This window comes from Bombina bombina, chromosome 7, assembly GCF_027579735.1.
Source record: "Bombina bombina isolate aBomBom1 chromosome 7, aBomBom1.pri, whole genome shotgun sequence".
NCBI lineage: Eukaryota > Metazoa > Chordata > Amphibia > Anura > Bombinatoridae > Bombina > Bombina bombina.
In genome coordinates, this window is record NC_069505.1 from 47,636,665 (window position 1) to 47,651,534 (window position 14,870).

At 40.9% G+C, this 14,870-nt stretch overlaps 1 protein-coding gene across 1 annotated transcript; it reads left to right on the forward strand.

Annotated features, from left to right (window-relative positions):
- The first annotated feature begins 336 nt into the window (after window positions 1–336).
- Window positions 337–7,828, forward strand: TMEM223 (transmembrane protein 223). Its single transcript, XM_053688858.1, has 2 exons — window positions 337–681; window positions 7,415–7,828. The coding sequence occupies exons 1-2, from the start codon at window positions 360–362 to the stop codon at window positions 7,705–7,707; spliced, it is 615 nt and encodes a 204-aa protein (XP_053544833.1). The 5' UTR covers window positions 337–359; the 3' UTR covers window positions 7,708–7,828.
- The last annotated feature ends 7,042 nt before the right edge of the window (window positions 7,829–14,870 follow it).

Below are 14,870 nucleotides of genomic sequence, written 5' to 3' on the forward strand. Positions count from 1 at the left end.
TTTACTGGATAGCTGGTTGAAATGCTGTAGGTTCAGTTCAGACAGCTGACAACATGAACTATAAATCGCTGTGGATTGCAATTTGCAGGACACCTCACTAAGATACGTTAAAATAGTCCCCTGCCAATAGTATTAGTGCTGAATCTTCGTTGATTAACTTAATTACGTGGACCCGTGAATAAAGCGCTGCCTGAGAAGTTATAAACTGTGTAATAACTAATAAAGCACAAGCCAGTATCTGACATCACGCACCGCCATATTGGTAAAGGAATCACAATGGTTCCCTCTCCCAGCAGCCATAGCGATTTGCTTACGTCTTACAGCGCGACTCGGGTCACCGCTGCTTGCGCTTGGCAGCCATGTGCCTTTTGCGGTTGCTAGGAGACGTTCGAGTCTGGTCTCGTTTGAGCCCTGGGGTCTCGGGTTCCCCGCGGTATATGCGGGTGGATGCGTTAACGCAGGATGTGGTGTTGTTTGAACACCGACGGCCGCGCTTCTTCCGCCTCCTGGGGATATTCTGCGGGGCTCAGGTCGGGTTCTGGGCCTACCTCGCACATTTTGGATTCACGTCCTTGAGAGACACCAGAGAAAAGAGTCCGCAGGACGGACAAGAGGGACAAGGGAGGAACCTGGGATCCCCGCTATGGAGGGCAGGCTTCACCCTGAGCTGCCTGACTGTGGGTGCGTGAGATAGGGGGTACAGTGTGTCATATCGGGGTGCTGCTGGTATCCTCTAATGTGCTCAGCTCTGTGGCATTATACAAATACTTCCTATGTTAATGCATCGTATTGTTGCACAAATACCCTTTGTTTAAAGGGATATACAAATATAAAGTGTGCTTACTTGCTGTCACCTTTTATTATTCCACTGCTGCTTTCATTTAAAGGGACATTCAAGTCCAAAATAAACTTTAATGATTCAGAATGGGCATGGTAATTTTAAACAACTTAACAATTTACTTTTATCACCAATTTTGCATTGTTCTCTTGATATTCTTAGTTGAAAGCTAATAGCTAAACCTAGAAAGGCTCACATGCTAATGTCTTAGGCTGCGTTCGGGCAGCGCTCCAAGCGAGCTGGAACTCGCTTGGAGTGTTTTTCTCACACTTGCAAGTGAGATGGCTGGCGTTTTTTGAGCGCTCTGGTGACGTAAGTCACAGTGCTTCCAGTGTGCTGGAAAAGCTGGGACTTTTCAGAGCAAGCTCAGACGCTTGGAAACATGGCAGCCTCCACACACGTGTTGCTATGGAGGCTGCCATGTTTTTATACATATAATAATGATTTTTTTGTGTGCTATAGAGAATGTAGCCCATTTCTTTTCACTTCATACGTAGCGTATGAAGTGAAAAGTAATGGGCTACATTATCTAGAGCACACAAAAAATCATATATGTATATAAACACAAAGACCTGATGGATTTTGATCCCCAGAGCCAAGAATGATTTCCCCAGTCTCTTGGCAAACATTGCAACTCTGACCCACCTCTATTAAGTGCAGGATAAGCTACAGGGGCTGAGCTGAGAGCAGCTGAATGGAGGTGGGTCAGAGTTCCGATGTTTGCGAAGAGACTGGGGAACTCATTCTCGGCAGGCAGCTAGTACAATCAAGGGAGCTTAGTAAAAACGTTCGCATGCGCAGTCCATTATTGTGCAGCAGATCCCTTTGCGCATGCGAACGTTTTTTTGAAGCTCCCTTGCTTGTGACGTCACCTAGCGACACGTCATCGCTGGGAGTGAAGCGCCTCCACTGGCTCCTGAGCGCTGCCCGAACGCAGCCTTAGACCTTGAAGGCTGACTTAAATTTAAATGCATTTTGACAGTTTTTCACCACAAGAGGGTGTTGGTTCATGAGTTTCATATATATATATAACATTGAGCTCATGCACGTGAATTTACAGAGGAGTGAGCACTGATTGGCTAAAATGCAAGTCTGTCAAAAGAACTGAACTAAAAGGCAGGTTTGCAGAGGCTAATATGCAAGACAATTACAGAGGTAAAACGTGTATTGTTATAACTGTTGGCTATGCAAAACTGGGGCATGGATAATAAAGGGATTATCTATCTTCTAAAACAACAATAATTCTGGTGTTGACTGTCCCTTTAACTACAAAAGGAGTTAAAGGGACACGAAACCCAAAAGTTTTCTTTATTTTTTTATGGCGCACCCAGTTTTAAGCAAATTTCCAGTTTACTTCTATTATCAAATTTGCTTCACTCTTGGTCACTGTATCATTTGTTGAATGAGTAGGGTTGCCAGCTGCCCTTCAAAAAAATACTGGACAGCCAGCAGTTAAGGGGTGGGGGTATATAGTGACGAATAGATGCATACACACATACAGTGTGTGTATGTATGTGTGTGTGTGTATATATATATATATATATATATATATATATATATATATATATATACACACACACAAAATTACAACCCCACAAAAACAATTCGATATATCTGTACATATGTGCTGCAGAATCTGTTGGCGCTCTACAAATAAATATATATATATAAAATCTCCAAGACAAAATGCACTCCAGACGTCCGTAGTCAGCAGCCCAGGGTGCAGCAGTATAAAAAGTAGAAAATCAGAGTGCACTCCTATGGGAATTCTTTTAACAATACCTCACTTTATTAGTGATCGTTTTCGGACCAAAAAAAGTCCATCCTCAGACAAAAAAGCGTGTGTACAATGAAACTTACCCTCCAACAAACTTATAACACTGTGCAGCAGCTGGACACCACATTCTCCCGGGTAGACCCACTCCCAACAGTGACATCATCATCCTGGGCAGCGTGAGCCTCAGCTGTCAAAAATCTTAAAGTTAAAAATACAAAATATATATAATTTGAAACACAATATATGCACAAAACAGAAGAAATATCAAGGGACATAGGAGAGTGTAATTAGACCACATATGGCACAACCGATCATACCTCAAAGGTTGCCATAGCAACCTAATAAACAGAGTTTAGAGGGACAAAAGCGATTGGGTGAAACACCTCCAATCTAGTGAACGGTCAGTTTATGTGGGTTAAGAACATTCCCCAAACAAAATAAGCAGTTAACCACAATAATAACATGGATACAGCAAAAACCCCAAAGTCAATTGAAAGAGAGATCAACAAATGTAATTTGTTTGAATGTACAGGACGTAGTAAATCGAACATTGACGCCTCACGTTTGCCATAGCAATTCTAAATATCATTAAGAGAGAGCGTCCACAAGTTTTAGCACGGCCTGTGCAAAATGGCAAATAAGTAAAGATTTTTAGAGCCAAAAGAACAGTTAGTGGGGCTAATACACTAATGAATTAAGGTGAAATGTGAAAGAACTAGAATTTAAGATATAGCATTGCAGGAAAAACTAAATAAATAAATGGAAAGTGACTCAATAAAATGGAAACAGAATAATTGAGAAAAGGACAAGGCATATTATAAAAATGCCTGCCAATCCAAATGAGTATTAAGTCCCATGGGGATTAATGTTTCCAGGTGATAAGTCCACCTTGCCTCCCTTTGTAGGAGTAGTCTGTTTCGGTCGCCCCCTCTGGTCATGGGGGGTATATGATCAATGATCTTATATTTAAGGTCTGTCACCCTATGTTGGAATTCCTGGAAGTGCCGTGCCACCGGTTGTTCTGAATCTCCCTTCTTAGTCGCTGTCCTGATGGCAGACCGATGGTTTGCCATACGTGTATGGAGGTCGTCACAGGTCTTTCCAACATAAAAAATACCACACGTACAATGGAGCAGATACACAATATGTGTGGTAGTGCATGTAAGGTGATATTTATGCTTATAGGTCTTTCTTCTGTAAGGGTGTGTGAAGGAGGATCCAGTAATAAGACCACCACAAGTAGTGCAGCTCAGGCAATGATATACACCAGGTTTTGTGGTGTCCAACCACGTTGTCTTCTTGTAGCATTTCTGTGGATCAGTTTGAACCAAAATATCTCTGAGACCTTGCCCTTCTATACCCTATTCGTGGAGCAGGCGTATTCAATAGGGGAAGTGATCGATCAGTACTGATAATATCCCAGTGTTTTTTAATTACAGATGCTATCTTCCTTTTGTCCCCAGTATAAGTCGTCACAAATGTCATTCTGTTCTCATCAGGAGTGCGCTCTGCTTTTCTACTATATATATATATATATATATATATATATATATATATATATATATATATTATACGCAGTGAAATTATTTTGAAAGTTAGAGGAATAGTCAACACCAGAATTGTTGTTGTTTTAAAAGATAGCTAATCCCTTAAAGGGACACTGAACCCAAAAATTCTCTTTCGGGATTCAGATAGAGCATTCAATTTTAAGCAACTTTCTAATTTACTCCTATTATCACATTTTCTTTATTCTCTTGGTATCTTTATTTGAAAAGCAAGAATGTAAGTTTAGATGCAGGTGCCCATTTTTGGTGAACAACCTGGGTTGTCCTTGCTGATTGGACACCACCAATAAACAAGTGCTGTCCATGGATCTGAACCAAAAATTTGCTGGCTCCTTAGCTGAGATGCCTTCTTTTTCAAATAAAGATAGCAAGAGAATGAAGAAAAATTGATAATAGAAGTAAATTAGAAAGTTGCTTAAAATTACATGCCCTATCTGAACCATGAAAGAAAAAAAAAATGGGGTTCAGTGTCCCTTTAATTACCCATTCCCCAGTTTTGCATAACCAACATACTTTTAATAATACACATTTTACCTCTGTAATTACCTTGTATCTAAGCCTCTGCAGACTGCCCCCTTATTTCAGTTCTTTTGATGGACTTGCATTTTAGCCAATCAGTGCTCACTCCTCGGTAAATTCATGAGCATGAGTTCAATGTTATCTATATGAAACACATGAACTAACGCCCTCTAGTGGTGAAAAACTATCAAAATGCATTTACTGTAGATTAGAGGCGGCCTTCAAAGTCTAAGAAATTAGCATATGAACCTCCTAGGTTTAGCTGTCAACTAAGAATACCAAGAGAACTAAGCAAAATTGGTGATAAAAGTAAATTGGAAAGTTGTTTAAAATTACATGCCCTATTTGAATCATGAAAGTTTTTTTTGGACTTGACTGTCCCTTTAAGGGCTAAAAATAACAGACATTTAATTGTCCGGTATTCTCAACTGATATTACCGGACAATAAACTAAAATACCGAACTGTCCATACCGGAATGAGCAGCAATGCACTAGTGGTTGCTAACTGAACACATGGGTTGAGACAATGACAATAGATAGATATTCAGCCACCAATCATTAGCTAGCACCCAGGTAATTTTCTTCTCCCAAGCTTACCTAGATAAACCCATCAATAAAGAATAAGGAGAAGGAAGCAAATCAAATAGTAAATGTACATTGGAAAGTTGTTTAAAATTGTATACTCTGTCTGAATCATGAATGTCTAATTATGACTTTACTGTCCCTTTAAAGTCAGTTCCAAAGTATCGGTGTCCTACTGGGAGCTAGCTGAGCTGCATAGCCAATGACAAAAGACACCATTCACCAGCTAACTCCCAGTAGTGCATTTCTGCTGGAGATATGTACATTTTCTTTTCAACAAAGAACAGCAAGATAACAAAATAAAAAAAAATTCTTTCATAATTCAGATAGAGCATGCAATATTAAGCAAAATTGGTTAAGCACCTGGGTAGCGCTTGCTGATTGGTGGCTAAATGTAGCCACCAATCAGCAAGCGCTATCCAGGGTTCTTTTTCAAATAAAGATACCAAGAGATCAAATAAAAAAAATAATAGGAATAAATTAGAAAGTTGCTTAAAATTGTTGCTCTATCTGAATCATGAAAGATAAAATTTGGGTTCAGTATCCCTTTAAGATGACATGCAAGTTAATTTTTGATGTTCCTATCCATTTAGGGGTTTAAACACACACAAGCTACAAGGGGGCTGCACCTGAGCTGAAAACATCCAATGAGTCATGGCTATGTAGATAAACCACTCCTGATTGGCTCACTGGCTTTATCCATCTCAGCAGCGTATTGCAGGAGTTAAAGGGACATTAAACCCAAAAAATTATTTCATGATTCAGATAGAGAATACAATTTTAAACAACATCCCAATTTACTTATATTATCTAATTTGCTTCATCCTTTAGATATCCTTTGTGGAAGAAATAGCAATGCACATGGGTGAGCCAATCACGTGAGGCATCTATGTGCAGCCACCAATCAGCAGCTACTGAGCCTATCTAGATATGCTTTTCAGCACAGGATATTAAGAGAATTAAGCAAATTAGATAATAAAAGTAAATGAGAAAAATGTTTAAAATTGTGTGCTCTTTCTAAAATACCAAAGAAAAAAAATTGGGTTTCGTGTCTCTTTAAACACACACAGGCAAGCATTTGTGGCACTAATAAAATAATCTTATTTCATATTTTATTTCTCCTACTGTGTCCCTTTTATCTAAACACATAGGTGGTATATGGTCACGCTAGGTCAATTTGTAGTGAGATCAATATGCAAAAAGAAACAGGTTATTTATCCTTGTATACCCTAAGAAACAATAACAAGATGTACTTATGTATGTAATCTGCATATGAGAACATGTTCCAGCAGTATATGATCTGTTTAATTACTCAACATCCAAAATCCACATTATTAAAGGCGCATGAAACCCAACATTCTTTCAAAATTCAGATAGAGAATACAATTTAAAACAACTTTACAATTTACTTCTATGATCTAATTTGCTTCATTCTCTTAGTATCTTTTGTTGAGAAAACAATAATGCACATGTCTAAGCTAAGAACATGTCATATATGTGCAGGTCCCAAGCCTACCTTGGTATACATTTCAACAAAGGATATCAAGAAAATGAAACAAATTACATAATAGAAGTAAATTGGAAAGCTGTTTAAAATTGTATTCTCTAAATCATGAAAGGGAAAAAAAAAACTGGGCTTCATATCCCTTTAAGGAGCAAAAAATAATTTGCAAATGGGGGCGGGGTGTACTGGGTGCAGGAAAAATCTTCTGAGCTCTTGAGGTGTAATCAATGTCCCCTTTAACGTTGATCCAGAGAGACCCCAGTTCTACCTGTAATTTAGTTTTTGCGTTTACTAGACGTGCCATCAGATTATTCGTGAGGATCAGAAGGCGGGCGCTCGAGGCATTCTGCTCTTTTCGGAGCTGGATTACTTCGTGGGAAAGTGCAACACACTAAGATCTGGATTTGCACAGATCTTGGTGTGTTTTACTTTCACAAGAAGAAATCCGGCTACGATAAAAAGCCGAATGCTGCGAGTGCCTGCCTTCTGATCCTCACAAATGATCCAAATGCACGTGCCTAGAATTTACACCCACTGACTTACACTTTTTCTCCATTCTTCTGTCTTGTATTGACTTGTTACATCTCATTAATGTTTGACAGTTGTCATTTTTAATTTTGTTTCTTTAGGATCCCTCATTATGGCAGCTGGTCTTCTCTTCTCAAGACGCTCCGTTAGCGCTGTCACCTTACATAAGGGTGGGGAGCTGGTAACCATTACCACAGCATCCCTGCTTGGTACAGGCTCGTCGTTCAGCGTCCCACTGCGTCATATTTCCTGTATGGCTCACAGATCAGAGGTTCCTGCCATGATACCTTTCAAGGTCAAAGGCCGGCCCCTGTACTACTTGCTGGATAAGAATGGGCGCATAACCAACGCAAAACTATTTGATATCACTGTGGGGGCCTATAGGAAACTGTGATCTCCTCATTCTTTAAATCATTTGTATATATGTACACATTTTGTTCAAATGCAGTTAAAGATTTTTTATTAAATTAAAAGATTTTGCTTTTCTTGAATGGGGAAGCAAAATATTTTCCTTATCTTGTTGTGGATGTAGATTTTATTTTCCCGTTTCTTAATCTGAAATGTACAAACTTATAGGGATATACAGTATCTGGGTATTACTCACATGCTTTTTTTTTTTCTTCAAATTTGCAATATATTCATTATTTAAATGTGGTAATTTTAACCCTTACAATATTTTACTCCAGACTACAAAGATGCTAGTTTGCGATAAGTGGTAACTGTAAGTAGGTTTAGTTGCAATATGAAAGCTTAGTTTTCTATTCAAATATGAAGTTGCGGACTGCTCAGAGGTCATATGAACCAGTACCATAGAACAAAATTAACTTAGTGATGGTGAACTTCAGACTTAAAGAATGTTGCAATGAAAAAACATAATTTATGCTTACCTGATAAATTCCTTTCTTCTGTAGTGTGATCAGTCCACGGGTCATCATTACTTCTGGGATATTACTCCTCCCCAACAGGAAGTGCAAGAGGATTCACCCAGCAGAGCTGCATATAGCTCCTCCCCTCTACGTCACTCCCAGTCATTCGACCAAGGACCAACGAGAAAGGAAAAGCCAAGGGTGAAGTGGTGACTGGAGTATAAATTAAAAAATATTTACCTGCCTTAAAAACAGGGCGGGCCGTGGACTGATCACACTACAGAAGAAAGGAATTTATCAGGTAAGCATAAATTATGTTTTCTTCTGTTAAGTGTGATCAGTCCACGGGTCATCATTACTTCTGGGATACCAATACCAAAGCAAAAGTACACGGATGACGGGAGGGATAGGCAGGCTCTTTATACAGAAGGAACCACTGCCTGAAGAACCTTTCTCCCAAAAATAGCCTCCGATGAAGCAAAAGTGTCAAATTTGTAAAATTTGGAAAAAGTATGAAGCGAAGACCAAGTTGCAGCCTTGCAAATCTGTTCAACAGAGGCCTCATTCTTGAAGGCCCAAGTGGAAGCCACAGCTCTAGTAGAATGAGCTGTAATTCTTTCAGGAGGCTGCTGTCCAGCAGTCTCATAAGCTAAACGAATTATGCTACAAAGCCAAAAAGAAAGAGAGGTAGCGGAAGCTTTTTGACCTCTCCTCTGCCCAGAGTAAATGACAAACAGAGAAGATGTTTGTCGAAATTCCTTAGTTGCCTGTAAGTAAAATTTTAGAGCACGGACTACATCCAGGTTGTGCAGTAGACGTTCCTTCTTTGAAGAAGGATTTGGGCATAAAGAAGGAACAACAATCTCTTGATTGATATTCCTGTTAGTAACTACCTTAGGTAAGAACCCAGGTTTAGTACGCAGGACTACCTTATCCGAATGAAAAATCAAATAAGGAGAATCACAATGTAAGGCTGATAATTCAGAGACTCTTCGAGCCGAGGAAATAGCCATTAAAAATAGAACTTTCCAAGATAACAACTTTATATCAATGGAATGAAGGGGTTCAAACGGAACGCCCTGTAAAACATTAAGAACAAGGTTTAAACTCCATGGTGGAGCAACAGTTTTAAACACAGGCTTAATCCTGGTCAAAGCCTGACAAAAAGCCTGGACGTCAGGAACTTCTGACAGACGTTTGTGTAACAGAATGGACAGAGCTGAGATCTGTCCCTTTAATGAACTAGCAGATAAACCCTTTTCTAAACCTTCTTGTAGAAAAGACAATATCCTAGGAATCCTAACCTTACTCCAAGAGTAACCTTTGGATTCACACCAATATAGGTATTTACGCCATATCTTATGGTAAATCTTTCTGGTAACAGGTTTCCTAGCCTGTATTAAGGTATCAATAACTGACTCAGAAAACCCACGTCTTGATAAAATCAAGCGTTCAATTTCCAAGCAGTCAGCTTCAGAGAAGTTAGATTTTGATGTTTGAAGGGACCCTGTATCAGAAGGTCCTGTTTCAGAGGTAGAGACCAAGGTGGACAGGATGACATGTCCACCAGGTCTGCATACCAAGTCCTGCTGTCAGAGCATCTATCAGGACTGCTCCTGGATCCCTGGATCTGGACCCGTAACGAGGAAGCTTGGCGTTCTGTCGAGACGCCATGAGATCTATCTCTGGTTTGCCCCAACGTCGCAGTATTTGGGCAAAGACCTCCGGATGAAGTTCCCACTCCCCCGGATGAAAAGTCTGACGACTTAAGAAATCCGCCTCCCAGTTCTCCACTCCCGGGATGTGGATTGCTGACAGGTGGCAAGAGTGAGACTCTGCCCAGAGAATTATCTTTGATACTTCCATCATAGCTAGGGAGCTTCTTGTCCCTCCCTGATGGTTGATGTAAGCTACAGTCGTGATGTTGTCCGACTGAAACCTGATGAACCCCCGAGTTGTCAACTGGGGCCAAGCCAGGAGGGCATTGAGAACTGCTCTCAATTCCAGAATGTTTATTGGCAGGAGACTCTCCTCCTGACTCCATTGTCCCTGAGCCTTCAGAGAATTCCAGACGGCACCCCAACCTAGAAGGCTGGCGTCTGTTGTTACAATTGTCCAGTCTGGTCTGCTGAATGGCATCCCCCTGGACAGATGTGGCCGAGAAAGCCACCATAGAAGAGAATTTCTGGTCTCTTGATCCAGATTCAGAGAAGGGGATAAGTCTGAGTAATCCCCATTCCACTGACTTAGCATGCACAGTTGCAGTGGTCTGAGGTGTAAGCGTGCAAAGGGTACTATGTCCATTGCCGCTACCATTAAGCCGATTACCTCCATGCATTGAGCCACTGACGGGTGTTGAATGGAATGTAGGGTGCGGCAAGCACTTTGAAGTCTTGTTAGCCTGTCCTCTGTCAGGTAAATCTTCATTTCTACAGAATCTATAAGAGTCCCCAGGAAGGGAACTCTTGTGAGTGGAACGAGTGAACTTTTCTTTTCGTTCACCTTCCATCCATGTGACCTTAGAAATGCCAGCACTAACTCTGTATGAGACTTGGCAGTTTGAAAGCTTGAAGCTTGTATCAGAATGTCGTCTAGGTATGGAGCTACCGAGATTCCCCGCGGTCTTAGTACCGCCAGAAGAGCACCCAGAACCTTTGTGAAGATTCTTGGAGCTGTAGCCAATCCGAATGGAAGAGCCACAAACTGGTAATGCCTGTCTAGGAAGGCAAACCTTAGGTACCGATAATGATCTTTGTGAATCGGTATGTGAAGGTAAGCATCTTTTAAATCTACAGTGGTCATGTACTGACCCTCTTGGATCATAGGTAAAATTGTCCGAATAGTCTCCATCTTGAACGATGGAACTCTTAGGAATTTGTTTAGGATCTTTAAGTCCAGGATTGGTCTGAAAGTTCCCTCTTTTTTTGGGAACCACAAACAGATTTGAGTAAAACCCCTGTCCCTGTTCCGATCGTGGAACTGGATGGATTACTCCCATTAACAAGAGCTCCTGTACGCAGCGTAGAAACGCCTCTTTCTTTGTCTGGATTGTTGACAATCTTGACAGATGAAATCTCTCTCTTGGAGGAGAGTATTTGAAGTCCAGAAGGTATCCCTGAGATATTATCTCTAGCGCCCAGGGATCCTGGACATCTCTTGCCCAAGCCTGGGCGAAGAGAGAAAGTCTGCCCCCCACTAGATCCGATCCCGGATCGGGGGCCCTCAATTCATGCTGTTTTAGGGGCAGCAGCAGGTTTCCTGGCCTGCTTGCCCTTGTTCCAGGACTGGTTAGGTTTCCAGCCTTGTCTGTAGCGAGCAACAGCTCCTTCCTGTTTTGGTGCAGAGGAAGTTGATGCTGCTCCTGCTTTGAAATTACGAAAGGAACGAAAATTAGACTGTCTAGCCTTAACTTTGGCTTTGTCCTGAGGCAGGGCATGGCCTTTACCTCCTGTAATGTCAGCGATATTCTCTTTCAACCCGGGCCCGAATAAGGTCTGCCCTTTGAAAGGTATATTAAGCAATTTAGACTTAGAAGTAACATCAGCTGACCAGGATTTTAGCCACAGCGCCCTGCGTGCCTGAATGGCGAATCCTGAATTCTTCGCCGTAAGTTTAGTAAGATGTACTACGGCCTCCGAAATGAATGAATTAGCTAGTTTAAGGACTCTAAGCCTGTCCGTAATGTCGTCCAGAGTAGCTGAACCAATGTTCTCTTCCAGAGACTCAATCCAGAATGCCGCTGCAGCCGTGATCGGCGCAATGCATGCAAGGGGTTGCAATATAAAACCTTGTTGAACAAACATTTTCTTAAGGTAACCCTCTAACTTTTTATCCATTGGATCTGAAAAAGCACAGCTATCCTCCACCGGGATAGTGGTACGCTTAGCTAAGGTAGAAACTGCTCCCTCCACCTTAGGGACCGTTTGCCATAAGTCCCTTGTGGTGGCGTCTATTGGAAACATTTTTCTAAATATCGGAGGGGGTGAGAACGGCACACCGGGTCTATCCCACTCCTTAGTAACAATTTCAGTAAGTCTCTTAGGTATAGGAAAAACCTCAGTACTCGTCGGTACCGCAAAATATTTATCCAACCTACACATTTTCTCTGGTATTGCAACTGTGTTACAATCATTCAGAGCCGCTAACACCTCCCCTAGTAATACACGGAGGTTTTCCAGTTTAAATTTAAAATTTGAAATATCTGAATCCAGTCTGTTTGGATCAGAACCGTCACCCACAGAATGAAGTTCTCCGTCCTCATGTTCTGCCACCTGTGACGCAGTGTCTGACATGGCCCTAATATTATCAGCGCACTCTGTTCTCACCCCAGAGTGATCACGCTTACCTCTTAGTTCTGGTAATTTAGCCAAAACCTCAGACATAACAGTAGCCATATCCTGTAATGTGATTTGTAATGGCCGCCCAGATGTACTCGGCGCTACAATATCACGCACCTCCCTCTGAGCGGGAGATGTAGGTACTGACACGTGAGGCGAGTTAGTCGGCATAACTCTCCCCTCGTTGTTTGGTGAAATTTGTTCAATTTGTACAGATTGACTTTTATTTAAAGTAGCATCAATACAGTTAGTACATAAATTTCTATTGGGCTCCACTTTGGCATTGCAACAAATGACACAGGTATCATCCTCTGAATCAGACATGTTTAACACACTAGCAAATAAACTTGCAACTTGGAAATACAATTCAATTAGAATAATATTAAAACGTACTGTGCCTTTAAGAAGCACAGAAGATCTATGACAGTTGAAAATTAATAAATTGAAACAGTTATAGCCTCAATCCTTGTAAACAACACAACTTTAGCAAAGGTTTAATCCCATTAGCAAAGATAACAAATTCTGAAAGCAGGAAACAAATTACAGAATAAACGTTTTTTATCTCAGTCAAACTACAATTCTCACAGCTCTGCTGAGAGAAATTACCTCCCTCAAAATAAGCTTTGAAGACCCCTGAGCTCTGTAGAGATGAACCGGATCATGCAGGGAATACAATGAGTTGCTGACTGAAATATTTGATGCGTAGTAAAAGCGCCAAAAAACGGCCCCTCCCCCTCACACACAGCAGTGAGGGAGAACAGAAACTGTCAGAAAACAGATTAAGCAACTGCCAAGTGGAAAAATAGTGCCCAAACATTTATTCACTCAGTACCTCAGTAAATGAAAACGATTTTACATTCCAGCAAAAACGTTAAACATAATCTCTAGTTATTAAACAGCTTTATGTATTTCTTACAGTGTAATTCTAGTGAAGTACCATTCCCCAGAATACTGAAGTGTAAAGTATACATACATGACATTATATCGGTATGGCAGGATTTTCTCATCAATTCCATTATCAGAAAATAAAAACTGCTACATACCTCTATGCAGATTCATCTGCCCGCTGTCCCCTGATCTGAAGTTTACCTCTCCTCAGATGGCCGAGAAACAGCAATATGATCTTAACTACTCCGGCTAAAATCATAACAAAAACTCTGGTAGATTCTTCTTCAAACTCTGCCAGAGAGATAATAACACACTCCGGTGCTATTTTAAAATAACAAACTCTTGATTGAAGATAAAAACTAAGTATAATCACCATAGTCCTCTCACACATCCTATCTAGTCGTTGGGTGCAAGAGAATGACTAGGAGTGACGTAGAGGGGAGGAGCTATATGCAGCTCTGCTGGGTGAATCCTCTTGCACTTCCTGTTGGGGAGGAGTAATATCCCAGAAGTAATGATGACCCGTGGACTGATCACACTTAACAGAAGAAATATAATTTATGCTTACCTGATAAATTTATTTTCTTTATTGGCAATGAGAGTCCACAAATTCATTCATAACCTATGGGAAATACTTAACCTGGCCACCAGTAGGAGGCAAAAACACCCAATACAGAACATTAATTATCCCTCTTACTTCCCCTACCATCTCAGTAGTTCAAGCCGAGGATAAGGAAAAGTAGAGAGATAACAGGGGTGCTATAAAACCGCCGCCACTATATTATATTAGGGCGGGTTTGTGGACTCACTGCCAAGAAAGAAAATAATTTATCAGGTAAGCATAAATTACATTTTCTTTCTAATGGCCATTAGTCCACAAGTTCATTCATAACTTATTGGAAACTAATACCCAAGCTGTGGCGTCCATGAAAATTATTAGGGAGGGAAAGGTAGGGAAGGCAGTCCAATGTGCTATGCACCACCACTTGAAGAACTTTTTTCCCAAAAGACGCAAAAACATAAAATCTGTAAAATTTTGTGAAAGTATGTAATGAGAAACAAGTAGCAGCCTTTCATATCTGTTCCACTGAAGCCTCATTCTTGAAGGCCCAGGAAGAAGACACCGCATGAGAAGAATGTGCCGTAATCCATGATTGAGGCCCGCTGACCTTCTATATATGCAATGCAAATCAAACTTCTGAACCAGAAGGATAGGCTGAGCCATGCGCTTACCAGAATACAGGATAAAAGGAAGAAGATTAAATAAAATCCTCGGTAGCATGAAGCTAGAACTTCAAGGCTCTAACCACATCTAGATTATGTAACGGCCTCTCCCCTTAGAGGAAGAAAGGATTTGGGACAGAGAGACGGCACAACAATTTCTTAATTGGGAAAAAAACCCATCCTTGTCCGAAGGCCAGCCTTATCCAAATGAAACACTAGATGAAGGCAGGTCACACTGGAGG